Source organism: Tyto alba, unplaced genomic scaffold (genome assembly GCF_018691265.1).
Source record: "Tyto alba isolate M040663 unplaced genomic scaffold, T.alba_DEE_v4.0 Super-Scaffold_10, whole genome shotgun sequence".
NCBI classification, from domain to species: domain Eukaryota; kingdom Metazoa; phylum Chordata; class Aves; order Strigiformes; family Tytonidae; genus Tyto; species Tyto alba.
In genome coordinates, this window is record NW_024881262.1 from 14,668,067 (window position 1) to 14,684,056 (window position 15,990).

The 15,990-nt window shown below is 35.6% G+C and overlaps 1 protein-coding gene across 6 annotated transcripts in view; it reads left to right on the forward strand.

The window, feature by feature from the left end:
- OPA1 (OPA1 mitochondrial dynamin like GTPase) overlaps window positions 1-15,990 on the forward strand; it is a 56,642-nt gene that overhangs the window by 17,364 nt on the left and 23,288 nt on the right. For 5 of the 6 annotated variants that reach the window (XM_042799798.1, XM_042799795.1, XM_042799815.1 and 2 more), the window contains 18 exons: window positions 1,249-1,353; window positions 2,333-2,419; window positions 3,335-3,448; window positions 3,772-3,852; window positions 4,256-4,330; window positions 4,659-4,730; window positions 4,869-4,968; window positions 5,508-5,638; window positions 6,159-6,231; window positions 6,309-6,381; window positions 7,135-7,250; window positions 7,852-7,916; window positions 8,541-8,617; window positions 11,411-11,576; window positions 12,088-12,240; window positions 12,838-12,946; window positions 13,548-13,627; window positions 14,743-14,883. In XM_042799798.1, the coding sequence (XP_042655732.1) occupies window positions 1,249-1,353; window positions 2,333-2,419; window positions 3,335-3,448; window positions 3,772-3,852; window positions 4,256-4,330; window positions 4,659-4,730; window positions 4,869-4,968; window positions 5,508-5,638; window positions 6,159-6,231; window positions 6,309-6,381; window positions 7,135-7,250; window positions 7,852-7,916; window positions 8,541-8,617; window positions 11,411-11,576; window positions 12,088-12,240; window positions 12,838-12,946; window positions 13,548-13,627; window positions 14,743-14,883 (1,818 nt within the window). Of the gene's footprint in view, window positions 1-1,248; window positions 1,354-2,332; window positions 2,420-3,334; window positions 3,449-3,771; window positions 3,853-4,255; window positions 4,331-4,658; window positions 4,731-4,868; window positions 4,969-5,507; window positions 5,639-6,158; window positions 6,232-6,308; window positions 6,382-7,134; window positions 7,251-7,851; window positions 7,917-8,540; window positions 8,618-11,410; window positions 11,577-12,087; window positions 12,241-12,837; window positions 12,947-13,547; window positions 13,628-14,144; window positions 14,450-14,742; window positions 14,884-15,990 lie in introns of those variants that run through there. The other variant, XM_042799826.1, reaches the window with a different exon arrangement.

The following is a 15,990-nucleotide window of genomic DNA, read 5'->3' on the forward strand; positions in this document are numbered from 1 at the left end:
AAATAATTTTCATGTTCTCTGAAATTTGGTCTTGCATTCAGTAGCTTATTTAAGAATTCCCTGCATCAGCTCAACCAAAGAGCATTTCCAGTCGTTCTGGTGGGTAGCTTTTGTAATATTGGGCAATGCAGTGTGCAGCTGCAGATCTGGTTTACAAAGAAGTATTTCATCCCTTAGGCAGTCCTTACAGAACAGGAACCATGACTCCTCAGCTATAAGATTGACAGTTCTTGTTTAGACAGCAACACTTTTTCCTCCTAGTTGTGTTGCCTTACAACAAATTTATAAGAGTTTCATATATTAGACGTTAATGAGGCTTTTCAGTACAAATGTGGTATAAGGTGGGATTCATTCCTGTCTCATTAATTGTGTTGAACTTCACCAAATCTCATTCCAACAAAGTTTTAATCTCCTTATTAACAAGACAGAATTAGTTACTTTTAAGGTAGACGTTTTTCCTAGGTTGGTGCATATCAGTCATTACTTTGGTTTGGTTGCTTACTTTTCTTAAGGTAATGTAAAACTAATTTTTTGTTGTATCTGTAGGCTTCTAAATTGATTATCTCTTTGGCTCAACCACAATATTTTGATACAGCATTTTGTAACCTCTATATATTTTCTAGTTTTGAAGGCATATATTGCTTATCTTTTTTTAGAAGAGCTTGAAATTTGATTTGTTCTTAAAAGTACACTCAGGCCAAATACATTTCCACATCACAGAAAACAGTTTTCAGAGTAGGTATCAAAATTATATCCATGGGTCATCTTTAGAGGACTATCATAATCTTCTTCTAAACAGAACTGAGCTGGTACATTTATTTCTTGAACTGAGGTTGTTTTCTGAATAAAGGGTATAAACTAGGCTTGCAAATTCACATTTAAGCCCTATGATCTTTTTGATTGAAAAGCCAGTTCCCACTGACACTAATTTCTGTCTGACTTCATGTGTGTATCTCCTTTGAAAATGATGCTTGTTTAAGACGCTTAAAGATTGATTTATGTATCCCCAAGTCTGAACATTGTGGTCTTACTAAAGCTTCTGACGCAAAGGTGTTGTGTTGCTGAAAAAAAATTTTCAGTCTTCTCTTGATGGACTTGTATTTTTAATAAACTGTAGTGATCACAAAGGTTTCTATATTTTTGAAAGACTTGCCTAAAGGATGATATATTTTTCATAGGTAAAACTTTGCTTATCTAAGTGTGCTATTTCTGTAATTACAAGAGTATATTTGTACCACTGTTTTGTAGCTCAAATACCAAAGAATGCTTGAGCGACTAGAGAAGGAAAACAAAGAATTAAGAAAATTAGTACTGCAAAGAGATGACAAGGGAATTCATCAGAGGAAGTTAAAGGTACTTACGTGTTAGAAATCAGCATAGAAATATAACTATGCCATATTTTCCATAATGCTATTCTAAATTGTATTTGTTAATTCATATATGAACTTTTAACATTCGTTATTGATGTCTATGCTATTTTTTTGACATGTTAAGGCTTTTATACATAATTTTTTTTTTAACTATATAACTTTGGGAAATGATTTCAGTTGAAGAGCACAAAGGGGTTGCCAGGTCTAACTAACTTACCAAAGTAAGTGGGAAATGTGGATTGGGTTTTTTGATGTAGCTTCACTGTATTTGCCAATGAATATGCTTCCAACTCCTCTTATACACACAGTCTGATACCTTTGTGCTTTGTCATGGGTCTGAGTTTGGTAGGAAAATAATTACAGTGTCAGGAAACATCTTTTAAAGCCCAAGGAGATTGAGATAAGTATGCTTTTGCTTTTGTCTGCCAACATCACAAGCATTCAAAAACCAAACATTTTCTGCCTCTCGCGGTGTCACTTGCTGACCTATAGGGATCTTCCTTTTTCCTCTGGGAACTGGAAGATAAGGAGCTCTTACTTGTACAGAATGAGGTTTATAGCTCTGTACCCTTGTTAATGCTTACTGTTCATCAGGCTGAAAATGTAAGTCTAGATATTTAATGGAAAAAACTCAATTCAGCTTCTTAACTTGGAAACTGAAGTCTGAGCACTGTTGTTCTCTTATGCTGCACGTAAGAGCTCTCATTTTGCTCCTTCAGCAAGATGCATCTGCAGCTGTAGTATTTTCATCCACAGAAGGCAAGGTATGACTTGACTTGGTATTTTACTTTATAAAACAGAGATATGTGCTGCAGTAGATACACATTTTAGGTTTCAAACCATCAAGAGAGAATAAACACATTTTTACAGGTGAGTTTACAGAATATACAGATGATGTAGTCTGAAACCCAATCTTTGTTCTGTTAATTGGCTGTGTTTCTTCTCTGTATTTTTTTTTGTAGAAATCCTTGATTGACATGTATTCTGAAGTACTTGACATCCTGTCTGATTATGATGCCAGTTATAACACTCAAGATCACCTACCTCGAGTAAGTGGATAAAGAAGTTCAACGTTTTTTACTGAAACACCAGTCTTATTGGATTGAACATTTCATTATATTCCAGAATAATCCAGAGCTACTGCTAGGCTGTTTTCTTGTAATTCCAGGGGGTTTGTTTAGGACATGTTCTCCATTTTAAATACAACAAGAGAATTTTGAGAATAACCAGTGTAACTATGTTAAGTCTTGTCTTGGCTCATAGATAAAAACCTATCTAGATACAGATATTGCTGCTGTGCTCAGCCTTTCATTTTAAATTGTTTCAGCCCAGTCACCCCATCCTTCTCAGCACTGTAAAATGACTGTTGATTCCCAGTATGTAACAGTGGAGCTGAGAAGGTAAGGTGCCCTGGCTAACTCCCCACAAGAGTGCTGCTGTTGGAGGGGGGAGTGTGAGAAGGGATTTGGCTAGGCTGACTGCTGGTTTAAGGAAGAGCCAGGAATGCTTACTGCTTTCACAACCACCTCTAGCACTAGTGGCTTCTGTCGGAAGCCAGTACAATGGGGAAACGACGGCAACTACATCAGAATTCAACCTTCTCCAGGCAGAAGCAGCATTTACCAGAGTAGTTTTCAGTGTTTTGCCTGCTGAAGGGATTTTGTAAAAGGAGATAAGAACTGCCTGCCATGAGGAAAAAAAAGCCCTTCCTCTCTTCGTTAGGTGGCTTGGTAGGTTAGGCCTGTGAGGGTGCTCTGTGGACTGTGCGTGTCTTAAGCAAAAGTCCTTTTTTTGCATTACTAAAAGTTTGTATTTCTTCAAGGATTCCGTATTTAAATCAATGCATTTATTGTCAAACATAATACAGCAGTGTTGATACAGACTAACATATTTTTAGTCAGCTTTTGTCTGTGCTTCCAAAATGTCCTGCCAAAAGCCAATGGCTGTTTAAATTTTTGCTTAAGGTGGTGGTGGTTGGAGATCAAAGTGCAGGAAAAACCAGCGTGTTAGAAATGATCGCCCAAGCCCGCATATTCCCTCGAGGGTCTGGGGAGATGATGACACGTTCTCCTGTTAAGGTAAGAATCATCATAATCTCTGAATCAGCATTTGCTCTATTGTTCTCCATCTGATTATGCCATTAATTGAAGTATATGTGAACATTCATTTATAAAATGGCCTCTAAGAAAGTGAGTTGTTGCACACAGTGACAAAACTTTTTCAGGCCTGTATATATTATATTTGTATAATCAGAGTAGTAGTACATACCAACACTAGTTGTGTGCTGAATAAGCATTACATATAGTTGTGTGTCTGCAGGAGGAAGTGTTCATATGCTGTGTACTTCTCCTGTTTCTGTTAGATTTACTTTACTTTCTTATATAAGGCTTTTACCGTTTAGGTAACCCTCAGTGAAGGTCCCCACCATGTGGCTTTATTCAAAGACAGTTCTCGCGAGTTTGATCTGACCAAGGAAGAGGATGTAAGTGTAAAAAAGTGACTGGAAGTTAATGTGACTTTTATTAATTCTCTGAAAAATGTTGTGTTTTTATGAGCTGTTAGTCCCTGTTTAATTAGAGTGGAATATGTTTTGTGGTGCAAGGCATTATATTCATTATTAAATTATCTTTTAGTGTGGTTTTTGGCTGGCACTGAAATGCATAAAATGTAGGAGGAGCTCTTGTGGCAAGGCATTTTTTGGAGTATGCAGGGGTCTGCAGGTAATCTGTCATTTAGCACCCCATTTACCAGATTTAGTTACTTAACATGCATTTGAGATAGAATTTATAAACAGATCTTAATTCCTAAGTAAACTCTTTTACTTGGTGATTTCTATCACAATTATAAGGAGTTTTTTATTTGATATTTTGTTCTTCTCAAAACAGCTTGCAGCTTTGAGAAATGAAATAGAAATCAGAATGAGAAATAGTGTGAAGGAAGGGTGCACTGTTAGCACTGAGGTAAGACTTGTCAAATATTTAGTGGCATATATCTGTACATGTATATCTTTTGAAAGTATTCTTCAGGGAGACCTTGGTGAATCCAGTTTGAGTATACTTAATATTTTGCACTATAAAAAGTGTATTTGGACTGTTAAAATCAGCTTTTTATCACAATTATATGCATATAAAGTTGGACTTCCTGTTGAAAATTACAGGCTGTTGCTGGTTTAAAACATATGTGTGTGTAAATATGCATTTATGTAATTTTATATATGTGTGTTTGTGTATGTAATTACATACAAAGTAGGTGTGTGTATAAACCTTTAATTTCAATTTTACTTCACAGACCATCTCCTTAAGTGTGAAAGGTCCTGGTTTGCAGAGAATGGTATTGGTTGATTTACCTGGAGTCATCAGTGTAAGTATGCAATAAACAAATAAAATCTTTAAGACATGTATCTAAGTGAGGTAGTGCTATTGGTGGTGTTTCTCTTTTTTACATCTTGCTGTTTTCTTTTTTCCTTTAAATATATATATATCCATATACATATTAAAGACTGTGACATCAGGTATGGCTCCAGATACGAAGGAAACTATCTTTAGCATCAGCAAGGCCTACATGCAGAATCCTAATGCCATCATCCTTTGTATTCAAGGTAATAAGAGTCTAGATGATTATCCATCTGGCAGGATTTTTTTTATTTTTTAGTTGTGATTCTTATGTTACTCTGGGAACTCTCTTAATTATGTATGTTTTTTCCATTTGTGGTAATTTGTATAGTGTACAAAACAGCATGCTGTGGAATGTGTTTATAAATTAAGACACCTTTGGTATCTGTGGCAAAAATCAACTTTTTGATAAGAGTTTTTAGTCATTAAAAAAAAATGCTGGTGATAATAAAATTCCAAAATTTCTTCAAAGTGTTTTTGGAGACAAGAGACAATAATAGAGTTTAGTATTTTGAGCAAGCTAGTAGTTGTTCGAAAGTTATACAACTGCAACAAAGTAAATTTTTTTTATAATACTGGGAACAAAGTAAACTTTCACTGTGTGTACCCAAGAAATGAATATAAGTGTAATTTTACTGTTTTTAAGTTGTAACATGAAACTTACTTGATACCTGCTTTATCCTCCATGTACTGCATGTTAGATTACATAAGCCCTAAAATATACCTTTGGTTTTGTTTATTTTAGATGGATCAGTGGACGCAGAACGCAGTATTGTCACAGACTTAGTCAGCCAAATGGATCCCCAAGGGAAAAGGACAATTTTTGTGTTGACTAAAGTTGATCTTGCTGAGAAAAACGTGGCTAGCCCAAGCAGGGTGAGTTGAAACTATCTTTCTGATGTTGTGATGACTAAACTCACACGTGGAAAAATACTTGAAATGCTGTCAGAAATATTGGACCTCACCTACCTGCTTTAGATGGTTTTGAGTGATTATTTCAGTATTCGGTATGATTTTTTTGGGTGGTGGTTGTTAATCTCTCTCAGGCTTTGCTTTTTGTGATCAGCCACATGGCTGCAGTCACAGCTTCCTATGATCCTAGTTCCTCTTGTGCAAGTGATCTGAGCAAGTTCCATTTCCTGAGAAGGCTTTAGGATATTCTGGAATAGTCTTTTTCACATTATTTTGTGTTTTGCTATGTTATGCCTTACTTGGTTTATGCCTTGTTTTTTTTTCTTTTAAATATCAGTAGAATTCATAGTCCCATGACAGACTACTTCTTACAGTAGTCTATGCATAGATACAACTACGTCTGGCTTTAAAACTGCACTGAAGGAAGGAATGTCTCTGTGCAAAGTTAACCACTTATTTCTTTTTTAATCCTTTCTTTTCATAGATCCAGCAAATAATTGAAGGCAAACTCTTCCCAATGAAAGCTTTGGGTTATTTTGCAGTTGTTACTGGAAAAGGTAAAGAAAGCTCTAACTCTGCTTATTTTCGAAAACTGTCTAAATGGAACTGTTGCAGCACTCTGTTCTTTCTCTAGGAAACAGCAGTGAAAGCATTGACTCTATTAAAGAATATGAAGAGGAATTTTTTCAAAATTCAAAGCTATTAAAGTATGTTGCTATTTATTCCTTTTACTGAAATGAGCCTGTGTTGGTAAATGCTAGCATCAGTTTTTCTTGTTGAACTTAAAAAGAGGATTGCAGTGTAAAAACACAATTTGAGATTTAATCTGCTTAAATTAAGTATCTTGTTGAGGTGACCAAGTTAGCCTGGTTTCCTAATGCTTGCTGTAAGTCAGTGGAGAGAGACAAGGCATCTTCAGGCAGCAACTGATTCTGCTGCGGTTCTGAGCCTCTCTTCAAAGGTTTTTGTCTCTCCATTGGCTTTAGAACTACTAAGTTCCCAGCCTGTGTCAAGGCACTTGATACAGCTGGGAGGAGTGAATCCAGACCAAATATGAGCTGTAATGCCTCTAAATATCAGTTGTCTTGGTGTGACAACAATGTTGTATTCAAAGAGTTAGCTTGTGTTTTCTGCTGGAAGTTCACTGAGCAGAGATTTGATTTCACAGGCTTGTATTTCTTAGGAGAGTAAGCTGCATGGTCTTTGGGACAGCAGTACCTGCACTGCAAGCTCTAGAATAAAAAGATATTTGTGGTGGGTTTGGTTTGGTTTTTTTCCCTTGTTTTGGTGATTATCTGCATTGAATATTTTGGAGGAAGAGACTGGAATTTGGGTTAGGTGCACATTGATGTGTTATTCTCTGTTACAAAAAGCAAAGCGTTATTCTTGCGAGGGAAGAATTGGGGCCAGAAAGCTTGGGTATGCATAGAAGCATTTCCTCTAGCTGTCTTTCTCTACAGGACATGTATGCTGAAGGCACACCAGGTAACAACAAAGAATTTAAGTCTTGCTGTGTCAGATTGCTTTTGGAAAATGGTGAGAGAGTCTGTGGAACAGCAGGCAGATGCTTTTAAAGGTAAACATCTTTTCAAAAACCAAGTGAAATAGCAACTTGATGTTAAACAGTTAGTTCTTCCACATACATATAATACTGCTTTGCCAGCATGCTTGGGTAATTGTGTTTTATATGTTTTATATGGTCACCATTTATCATTAATTGGTAATTGCCCCTGTTAATTTTTACAAAAACACATAAAAAAATAATTAATAATTGCTCTAAAAACCAAAGGAGTAAATGAGTATGAAGCAAAAAATTTGGGGTTTTTTGTGGGCAAAACACAGTTGTTTCACTGGCTTCAGATGTTGTTTAAAGTGGCTTCCTATATAAAGATACTGTCTGATTAGCCAGGGCAGGACTGTCTTGTACAGAGCTGGAAGTTGAATGGCTTTCTTTCCAGTACATTTTTTTTCAATGCATGGATCCTGCAATTTGCAGGCAGAATATCCAAGCATGGACAGAAAAAAACTTTGTTCATTTGCAGAGGCACTTAAAGTTCTTGGATGGTTTATCATAAGCAAGATTTGTGGTAATTTTAGGTACTACTAAGCTTTTAGGATAGTCATGAAGTACATATGGACAATTTAAAAAATTAAGGCTTTGTTTCTGATTTTTGCAGCCACACGCTTCAATCTTGAGACTGAATGGAAGAACAATTACCCCCGATTGCGAGAACTTGACAGGGTAAATTACACTACTCCATTTATTTGTGTGTTATGAAGTGTTGAAGATTATGGATTAAAATTTATGCCACTTAATCTCATTTTTAAAGGTTGCTTAAAGTTAACGTGAAGTACTGATATGTTAAAATGTGAGGACAGTGTAAATTAATTTAGGAGAAGGAAATACTGAGCTCTCTCTTTTATGAAATAGCATGCTTCAAAATAGTGGTACTTTAAGGCTTAACAAGCCCTTCACTCTTCTGCTGTACAGTTAAGTGACCTAGCTTGCCCACAGGTCAGTGTCTCTTTGATCATGGCAGAGCTGGCAAAGAGAAGTTACATTCCCTGGTCTTTCAATCAGACAGAGTAACACAACAATTATGATCCCATTCTCTAATTCTTTTATTGAGATCCTGAATATTCAAATACCATGCCTGACTAGAGGCATGCAAGAGGTGTGGGGGAAGATACATGGTAAACCAGAGTACCTTCTGGCAAGCACATACATTGTGTAGAACATGACCAGAAGGTGTCATTTTAGGCTTAAAGGCTGTAGGAAAAAGGTCTTGTTTGTTTACTTTTTGTATGGAAACATGATCAAACTATACTTAAAATCTTTTTATTTCATATTTTTCCTTTTGCATAGAATGAACTGTTTGAAAAAGCAAAGAATGAGATTCTTGATGAAGTCATAAGTTTGACTCAGGTCACACCAAAGCATTGGTATGGTAATTTTTTCTTTTTGCCTTTTTCTTTTTTTTTTTAATTAACTAGCAGATGTTTGCCTTCATATTTTAAGGTGTTTTAGTAAATAAAGTTCTTAAGTATAAATAAGGAACTGTTTTTCTTAGGACAATATATTATTATGTCCTTTGTCCCTGTGGAAGTAGTCTATGTTTATTATTCTGAATCAGCAAATACTTGTATAATCCCTCAACAAAAATTATATGATGTCAGTTTGTATTTTGTTCTGGTTTTATACAGTATAATGAACATTAGATATTCTTCAAAAATGAAAAGTAACAGTCATAATAAAAAAGTTTTCACATGTTCATCTGAAGTATGAATCAGTAATTCCTCTTAACTTGATGTTTGGGGATTATCAGTGTGCATATCAAAATAATATATATGTCCTTGGAAAAAATAACTTCTGTATCTATGTGAATCAGAGGTTTGGAAGTTGAAAGATGATGTAATTCCTGCCTGTAAAAAGTGCTGATCTGCATGTTCAGCATGTGGATCTCCTTGGTAGCCTCAACCAAGTAGCACCATATTACGCTGCTCTGCATCTTTGTAAGGCAGACATAGATGTGAGAGAGAGCTTAGCCTACGTATTTTAGCAGTGTAGATCACTGCATAGTAAAGCAACTGTAGGTGCAGCCTGAGAGGAGAATAGCCAATGTAAAGGATTACTTTGACAGTCTGTAACACAACTAAGAACCACAAAGAAAAGATTTCTTTAATGCCTTTGCCCTTATCAACCTGAATTGAACTGTTACTTCATCATAGATTAAAAACCAAGATAAAATGTGTGACTCTTAAGGACATTAGAATAATTCTGGGCATGTGGTTGTGTTCAGAAAAAGTGTTGTAGGTAGTGTATTAGTCCAGAGTTATGTTCTAGTCCAAATGTAATGCAGGTTTGCCATTTTGGTGTTTGCTGCTGTTTGCCGTGTAGTAGATGCTGAAGTACTCTGGCCAAGGTCTAGTATGCTTCATTTCATGTTGTGGACTGGGTGGGTGCCTAACATGAATGTGTCTGTGCATTTCTTTTGAAAGTTAAAATGTAGTGGTGATTCTAGTTTTATAATGCTTAATAAGCTGCAAAGTAGAACTGGAAACCTAAGTCATGAAAAAAATGCTTGTTAGCCATTATATGCAGCCTAAAAACAGCAGTGCATTTGATGAATGCGAATTTCTATCCTGTTAAAATTTTCATTCCTTCCAATTAAGTATGATTGGATTAAGCAAAACAAAAATGTATTTCTATTGACATGTCAGTAAAGAAGGAATGAGATTGCATTTGTTCTTAATTGGAGGATTACCCTTCTACAGTGCATTTGTAAGTGGTAATATCCGTAACAGACAGTTTCCAGTGCACCCTGTGAGTGAAATTAATTTGCTAGTGGTGATCAAGAATGATCAATAATGGATCTTTGTTTGAACACTATCCAAATCATCCTATTGTAAACAAAGCTTTTTAAAGAAAACATTTCTTTACTGGCGGCAATATTAATTTTTATTTATAGTGTATTCTCTCAAGATTTAAATGCTTGAGTTTTTTTTAAGTTTGTATACATACTTCTACTACCCCAAATATGCCAAAGATCTGTTCCAACAGTAGAAAAACTAGTGGCTTTGATCCCCATTTATACTGGTATGTCAGAAGGACAGCTTCAAAATTTTTAAATCTCATGGATGCTTTAAACACAAAAGAGAAATTTTCAATTATGCCATTGTTGAAATGAGGGGAAGAGTGATATTTATGAGAAGTTCTTCAGTCTTTGTCCACAGATGGCCCAGTTAGAATAGGGACATTGTCAGGGATGAGGCTTGTGTCCTGAACTTCAGCCCATTTGGAGGAAAAGGGCTTGAGTGAATCTGAGTCTTGTACCACCAAAACAAGTCAATTTTTGTTCTTCAGCTGTTAGCACTCACCATTCTACCAAGTCTGGCTTTCATATGACCTATGGGTAAGCTGATTTAGCATGCTGAGCTAGCATAAAATTAACCTTCAAGAAACCCACAACCTGTACTGGAGACTGTGGCAGGAGCAGAAGGAGCATGACTGCCTCTGTGGGTACCAGCTGAGTGTTACACTGGCTCATCTGAGTTGTCTTACTGCAGCAGCAAAGTTTCCCAAATAAGTTTATTGTCATTTAAAAAAGGTTAAAGTTAGAATGTTTCCATTGTTACTTCTTGAAACACATCATAAATAGGAAAGTGATGCTTAGTTTTATAGTGACATGAGGCACATTTGTAAATGAATGTCAGTATAAGTTTTGGTTAAAGTTTGGACTTCTCAACTTGCTTCATTGTTTATCAATTGTGGGTACAATCTCAGATGGAAAACTACAGTGTGTTCCAACAAACAAATCAGAATACTACAGAAACAAAACCCACACGCTTTTTTGGGAGTATGGACTTTTTAGTCAAATCATTTCAATGCTTTCCAGTCTGCCCCCTGGTCGTTCCCCCACCTGGCATGCATATGCAGACACAGCTCTGCTTGGTTATGCTGGTACAATTAAAGGCTGCAAGGAGCTGTTGTGCAGTGCGGTGGCAGCCATGAGAGTCAGAGGCCAACTTCTGAAGCTGTCTTTGCTGCTGAAAACATAGTGTATTTGTGTCCTTGGTTCCAAGCAGGTTTTGGATGAAGTTGTATCCTGATCTTAAGGAGTATTTTCCATGTTCTGTAGTAGTCTTGTTTTCTCAGTGTTTCTAACAAACTGAATGCATACCTGTTAGACACTTCTGTATTGGAAGCCATCATATGCATTACAACTTCCATTTTAGGGAGGAGATTCTTCAGAAAACTTTATGGGAAAGGGTATCTACTCATGTGATTGAGAATATATACCTTCCAGCAGCACAGACTATGAACTCAGGGACATTTAACACTACCGTGGACATCAAACTGAAGCAGTGGACTGACAAACAACTGCCCAATAAAGCGGTAGAGGTAAGAATTTAGTCTTTTTTTTTAATTAAAAAAAAAAAATGCGCAAAGCCTGTTGAAATTAAAGCATAGCTCCAAAGAAGGTGATAGATTGAAGAGCTGACTGCAGTTCTAAGCTGCTTACATGTCAGAAGAAGCTAGGAAGATCTTGATGTTATGAAGCATATGCAGCAGGAACACTGTATTTTGCTCTTCTGGTGAATTTTCCTTACTAAAGACCAAAAAACCCCTTTTAGAAGGTTAAACAAACCCTTCAAGCTTGGCATATTCATATTTAATAGATTTATGCAAGTTTAACAGAATTCCACTTGCTACAATGTAGCAAACCAAAGTTTAGTGTTGATGTTTACTAATGGATAAGGCAGCAAAGGAAAAGTCAATGCTTATGCTTGCACGTTGTTTTCAGAAAGTATGCAAGTTTTCATACTTGCAAGAATTATCATAAATGTTCCTTTACCAACTAGTGCATGGTATAATGGTCCCTTTCAGTAGGCATTGTTTGCTCACTTTCTAGGTGGCATGGGAGACTTTGCAAGAAGAATTTTCGCGTTTCATGACAGAACAAAAAGGAAAAGAGCATGATGATATCTTTGATAAACTGAAACAAGCTGTCAAAGAAGAAAGTATTAAACGACATAAATGGAATGAGAGAGCAGAGGATAGCCTGGTATAATGTAGTGGGATTTTTTGCATTGTTAATTAAGTGCTGTTGAAATCTTTTTTATTTCTGCATTCTTTTAATGTAATCAAAAAATGATAGGAAGGTGTGTCACTCTCTTCTTTTCTATGTAATATTTCTAATTCAGTGTCTCTCGATTCATTTTATTATTACCTTTTGTTAATTATTGCCCTAAATAACATCTAATAAAATTGTTTTGACTGGTTTGGGAAAAAGTCCTCCATCATCCACTGTCTGCCCAAGGAGAGTTCTGTGAGAATTGTTTAGCATCAGCTTGTTTGTTCAGTCAAGTATAGCCACATAACAACGTTTCATTACCATCTTTATATATTCCGTAATGTGGAGGGATTTCATATTTTTTGCTATATTTTTTTACATTATTTATGCTAGGCTACAAAGAGAGTCAAAGGCACGAGAAAATATTTTTGGCAGTGCTTTGAAAAGGTGCCTCTTGAATAAATCCTGTGTGACTAATATATGCTGGTTTTATAGACATCAAAAAATGAAGAGAATGTCACAAATCTTTTTTTACTAAATCCTGAGTAAATGATTTATTGTGTGCTAGAAGTATGCTCTCTATTGCAGCGGGTGATCCAGCACAATGCCTTAGAAGATCGGTCTATATCTGATAAACAGCAGTGGGATGCAGCTATTCATTTTATGGAAGAGACGCTCCAAAGTCGTCTCAAAGACAGTGAGTTGTGTGATGTGTTCCACGCTTGTTCACTTCACTGTAGTGCAGGCTTTTACATCAGCACAGCTGAGGTAGTGGTGACAGTTTAAAATAGTACCAATACTGACAGAAATGTTTAGCAACAGATAGCCTCAGAATCTAATGGTCTTGCTCTTGCAGTGAGGCAACTGAAAGATAAGTAATAGAGATCTGTAGAGTCAAAAAATGATGCAAACACACATGTAGAAGAATAGGATAAATTCAGGGAAAGAAGATGATCCATTTATGATTATCTGGAATAATTAATTTTGATGCAAGTTGCAACAAGGTCAAATTTTTTAAATGCCTGACTTGGAACCTGGAGGGCTGTCTCAGTAGAGGGATGTTATGTTTTTTATATATTTCCTCAAAGTATCTACTGGTTGACAGTCATTTTTAAATTTTAGTAAAAGACATCAACTGTTGCTTTAATTAAAAGACATCTGACTTAACTCAGTATCCTGTATCTTACGTTCTTAAACATAAGATGTCAGTTCTTGATCTTATACCTAATTTTAGGACTATAAATTTAGCTGGCTATATATATTTTGATTGAGACTTAGTATCGTATTTCCATTTTTAGCTGAATCTGTTATTGAAGATATGGTGGGTCCAGACTGGAAAAAAAGATGGTTATACTGGATAGGCCGCACCAAAGAACAGGTAAAAGGGAAGAAAAAAAGAAACTCTTCACCCTGTTTAGATGATTGGAAAAAAAAAAATACTACTTTTAAATACTTCACAATTACTATTAATTGTTTAAAATATTACACCACAGAGAATTCCATATACTTTTCTCATATTGCAGATACATAGTGGTTTGTAAACTGTTACCTATTCTTCAGCTGAATTACATCTTTACTATTATGCCATTGACCTGAATATTAAAGTTCTTCCTGTAGAAAGAAATTGATGAAAACAGCATGGAAACTGGGCTGTTCTTCTGTATGGTTTTATGCAGAAGTCACGTGTAGTTTCCTATCATGTTCCATTTGGATTTAATTAGTATGTGATAGCATTATCACTAGCATTCTAGTCACAGTTGTATCTTCTGATTGACCTTTTTCATTGTAACCTCCCTTCTTGTTTGCTCATAGCTTTTGGAAATTTCTGTTGAATTTAAATAGCACCTTCTGTTCAATGCCCAGAGATGATGGGCTTTTTATGTTACTTTTTCTAGATATTTCTCAAACTGAATCATACTTTAAAGAAGTAAGTAGAATTTAAAAGAATACAGTAGAAAGTAATTGTTTCAGAGGAAGGAGTTTTACAGTCAACTGTATGCAGCCAGGTATGGGAGAAAGGCAGTGACTTCAGCCTATCTTACTTGAATTTAATGAACAGCAACTTAAAGGTATGAATCAATGGAGAGATTTTGCTAGCTATCAGGCAAAAATTACAATTCTCATCAGTGCCACAGGTGATTTGTGAATGTGGATGCTGCTAGTGGATGGTCATGGAGGGGAAAGGAGGCTAACACCTATGTTTTGTTTTGTTTTGTTTTTTTCCCCCACCCTTCTCTTCCTCTTCTGCATTTCTGTGCATAATGAAAAGAAAAAAAAAATAGGAAAAATTGACAGTGAATTATCAATTTTAAAATACTATATTTGAGATATCTTTGCACAAACACCCTTTTGAGTCACTTAAATGTAATAGTTAATAGTGTTAAAAGTGTATTTTCTGTTCTGGTTTATTCAGCAGGTAGACTGTTTATTGAGAAGATGCTGATGATCTCTGAGTCTGTAATAATCAATTCTAACTAATAATTCTTATCCTAGAATATTCGTAATGAAACAAAAAATGAACTTGAGAAATTAATCAAATGCAATGAAGAACATGCAGCTTATCTGGCAAATGATGAAGTGACGACTGTCAGAAAGAATCTTGAAGCAAGAGGGATAACAGTGGACCCATGTCTGGTAAGATGCAGAATTGTAACAAAACATATGGAAGCCCCCTGTGAACATTTGAATGTTCTTTATAGATAGTGTACAAAAGACTTCCTCTAAATACTGAATTTGTAATCCAGATGTTTCCAAGTGAATAACTAAACGACTGCTTGCACGCAATTCACACACTTCTGTTGGCTGTCGGACAAATGCAGTACAACGCTTTAGAATCTGTCAGTTTAGACTGAAATCAGAATCTGCTGAGCAGATTTTCTCACCTGCATTATGACAAGGCTTGTTTAACAATATTCTTCAGATCTTATATAGTGGAATCAAGACCTTTGTGACCAAGATAGGATAAAAACGTGTGCATTTCAAAGCTTTCAGTGTGGTTTCATAGATACATTGAAGAGAGGGAAATTTTGGAAGAAGGCAGGGTTTTTTTAGAGTGCTTTGAGGGACTGTATTGTACATTTAAAATGTTCTGGAGGATTATTTATCTCACTGCAGTGTAAGGCTCTTAACCATAATTAGACCCTTTATCTAATTAAATATAAGATTTTAAATAAATGAGAATTCAAACATTAATAAGTAATAGATGTAGATTTCCTTTAGCAGTGCAGTAACTTTGGCTGCCTTTTCAACATTAATATATGTTCTTATTCAAGGTAGAAGAGTTATTTGAAATACCTGCTGCCCATTTCCTATACAGTTTATCATACCTTTTTGTAAAGGTCAGATTGGTGATCTGCATTTTCACATGAGGAGACTGAGTGCAAACTGAATTTCCTTTCCAGCTAAGCAACTGGTTTTCTTAATTTTATTAGATGAGGTTTTTTGCAGAGCCATATCTATATGCATATTTAATTTTGAAGGACTGGAACATGAAGAAGCCTAATCAAGAAAAGCTACGTATGTTTGTTTACATAAGACCCATTACATATTCCTCTATGCTTTATTCTGCTCTAACTGATAAATTAATGGCTACCACTCAAAAATGTATTCTCAGTGTTAATGTGAAGATTGTACCTTGCCAAAAGCAGAATGATTTGTCCTGTTTTGTAGTATATAATTTAAATGTATTTTGGCTGCAGACAATATTTTTAAGCATTCAGTTATGTTACAAGCATGGAAAAG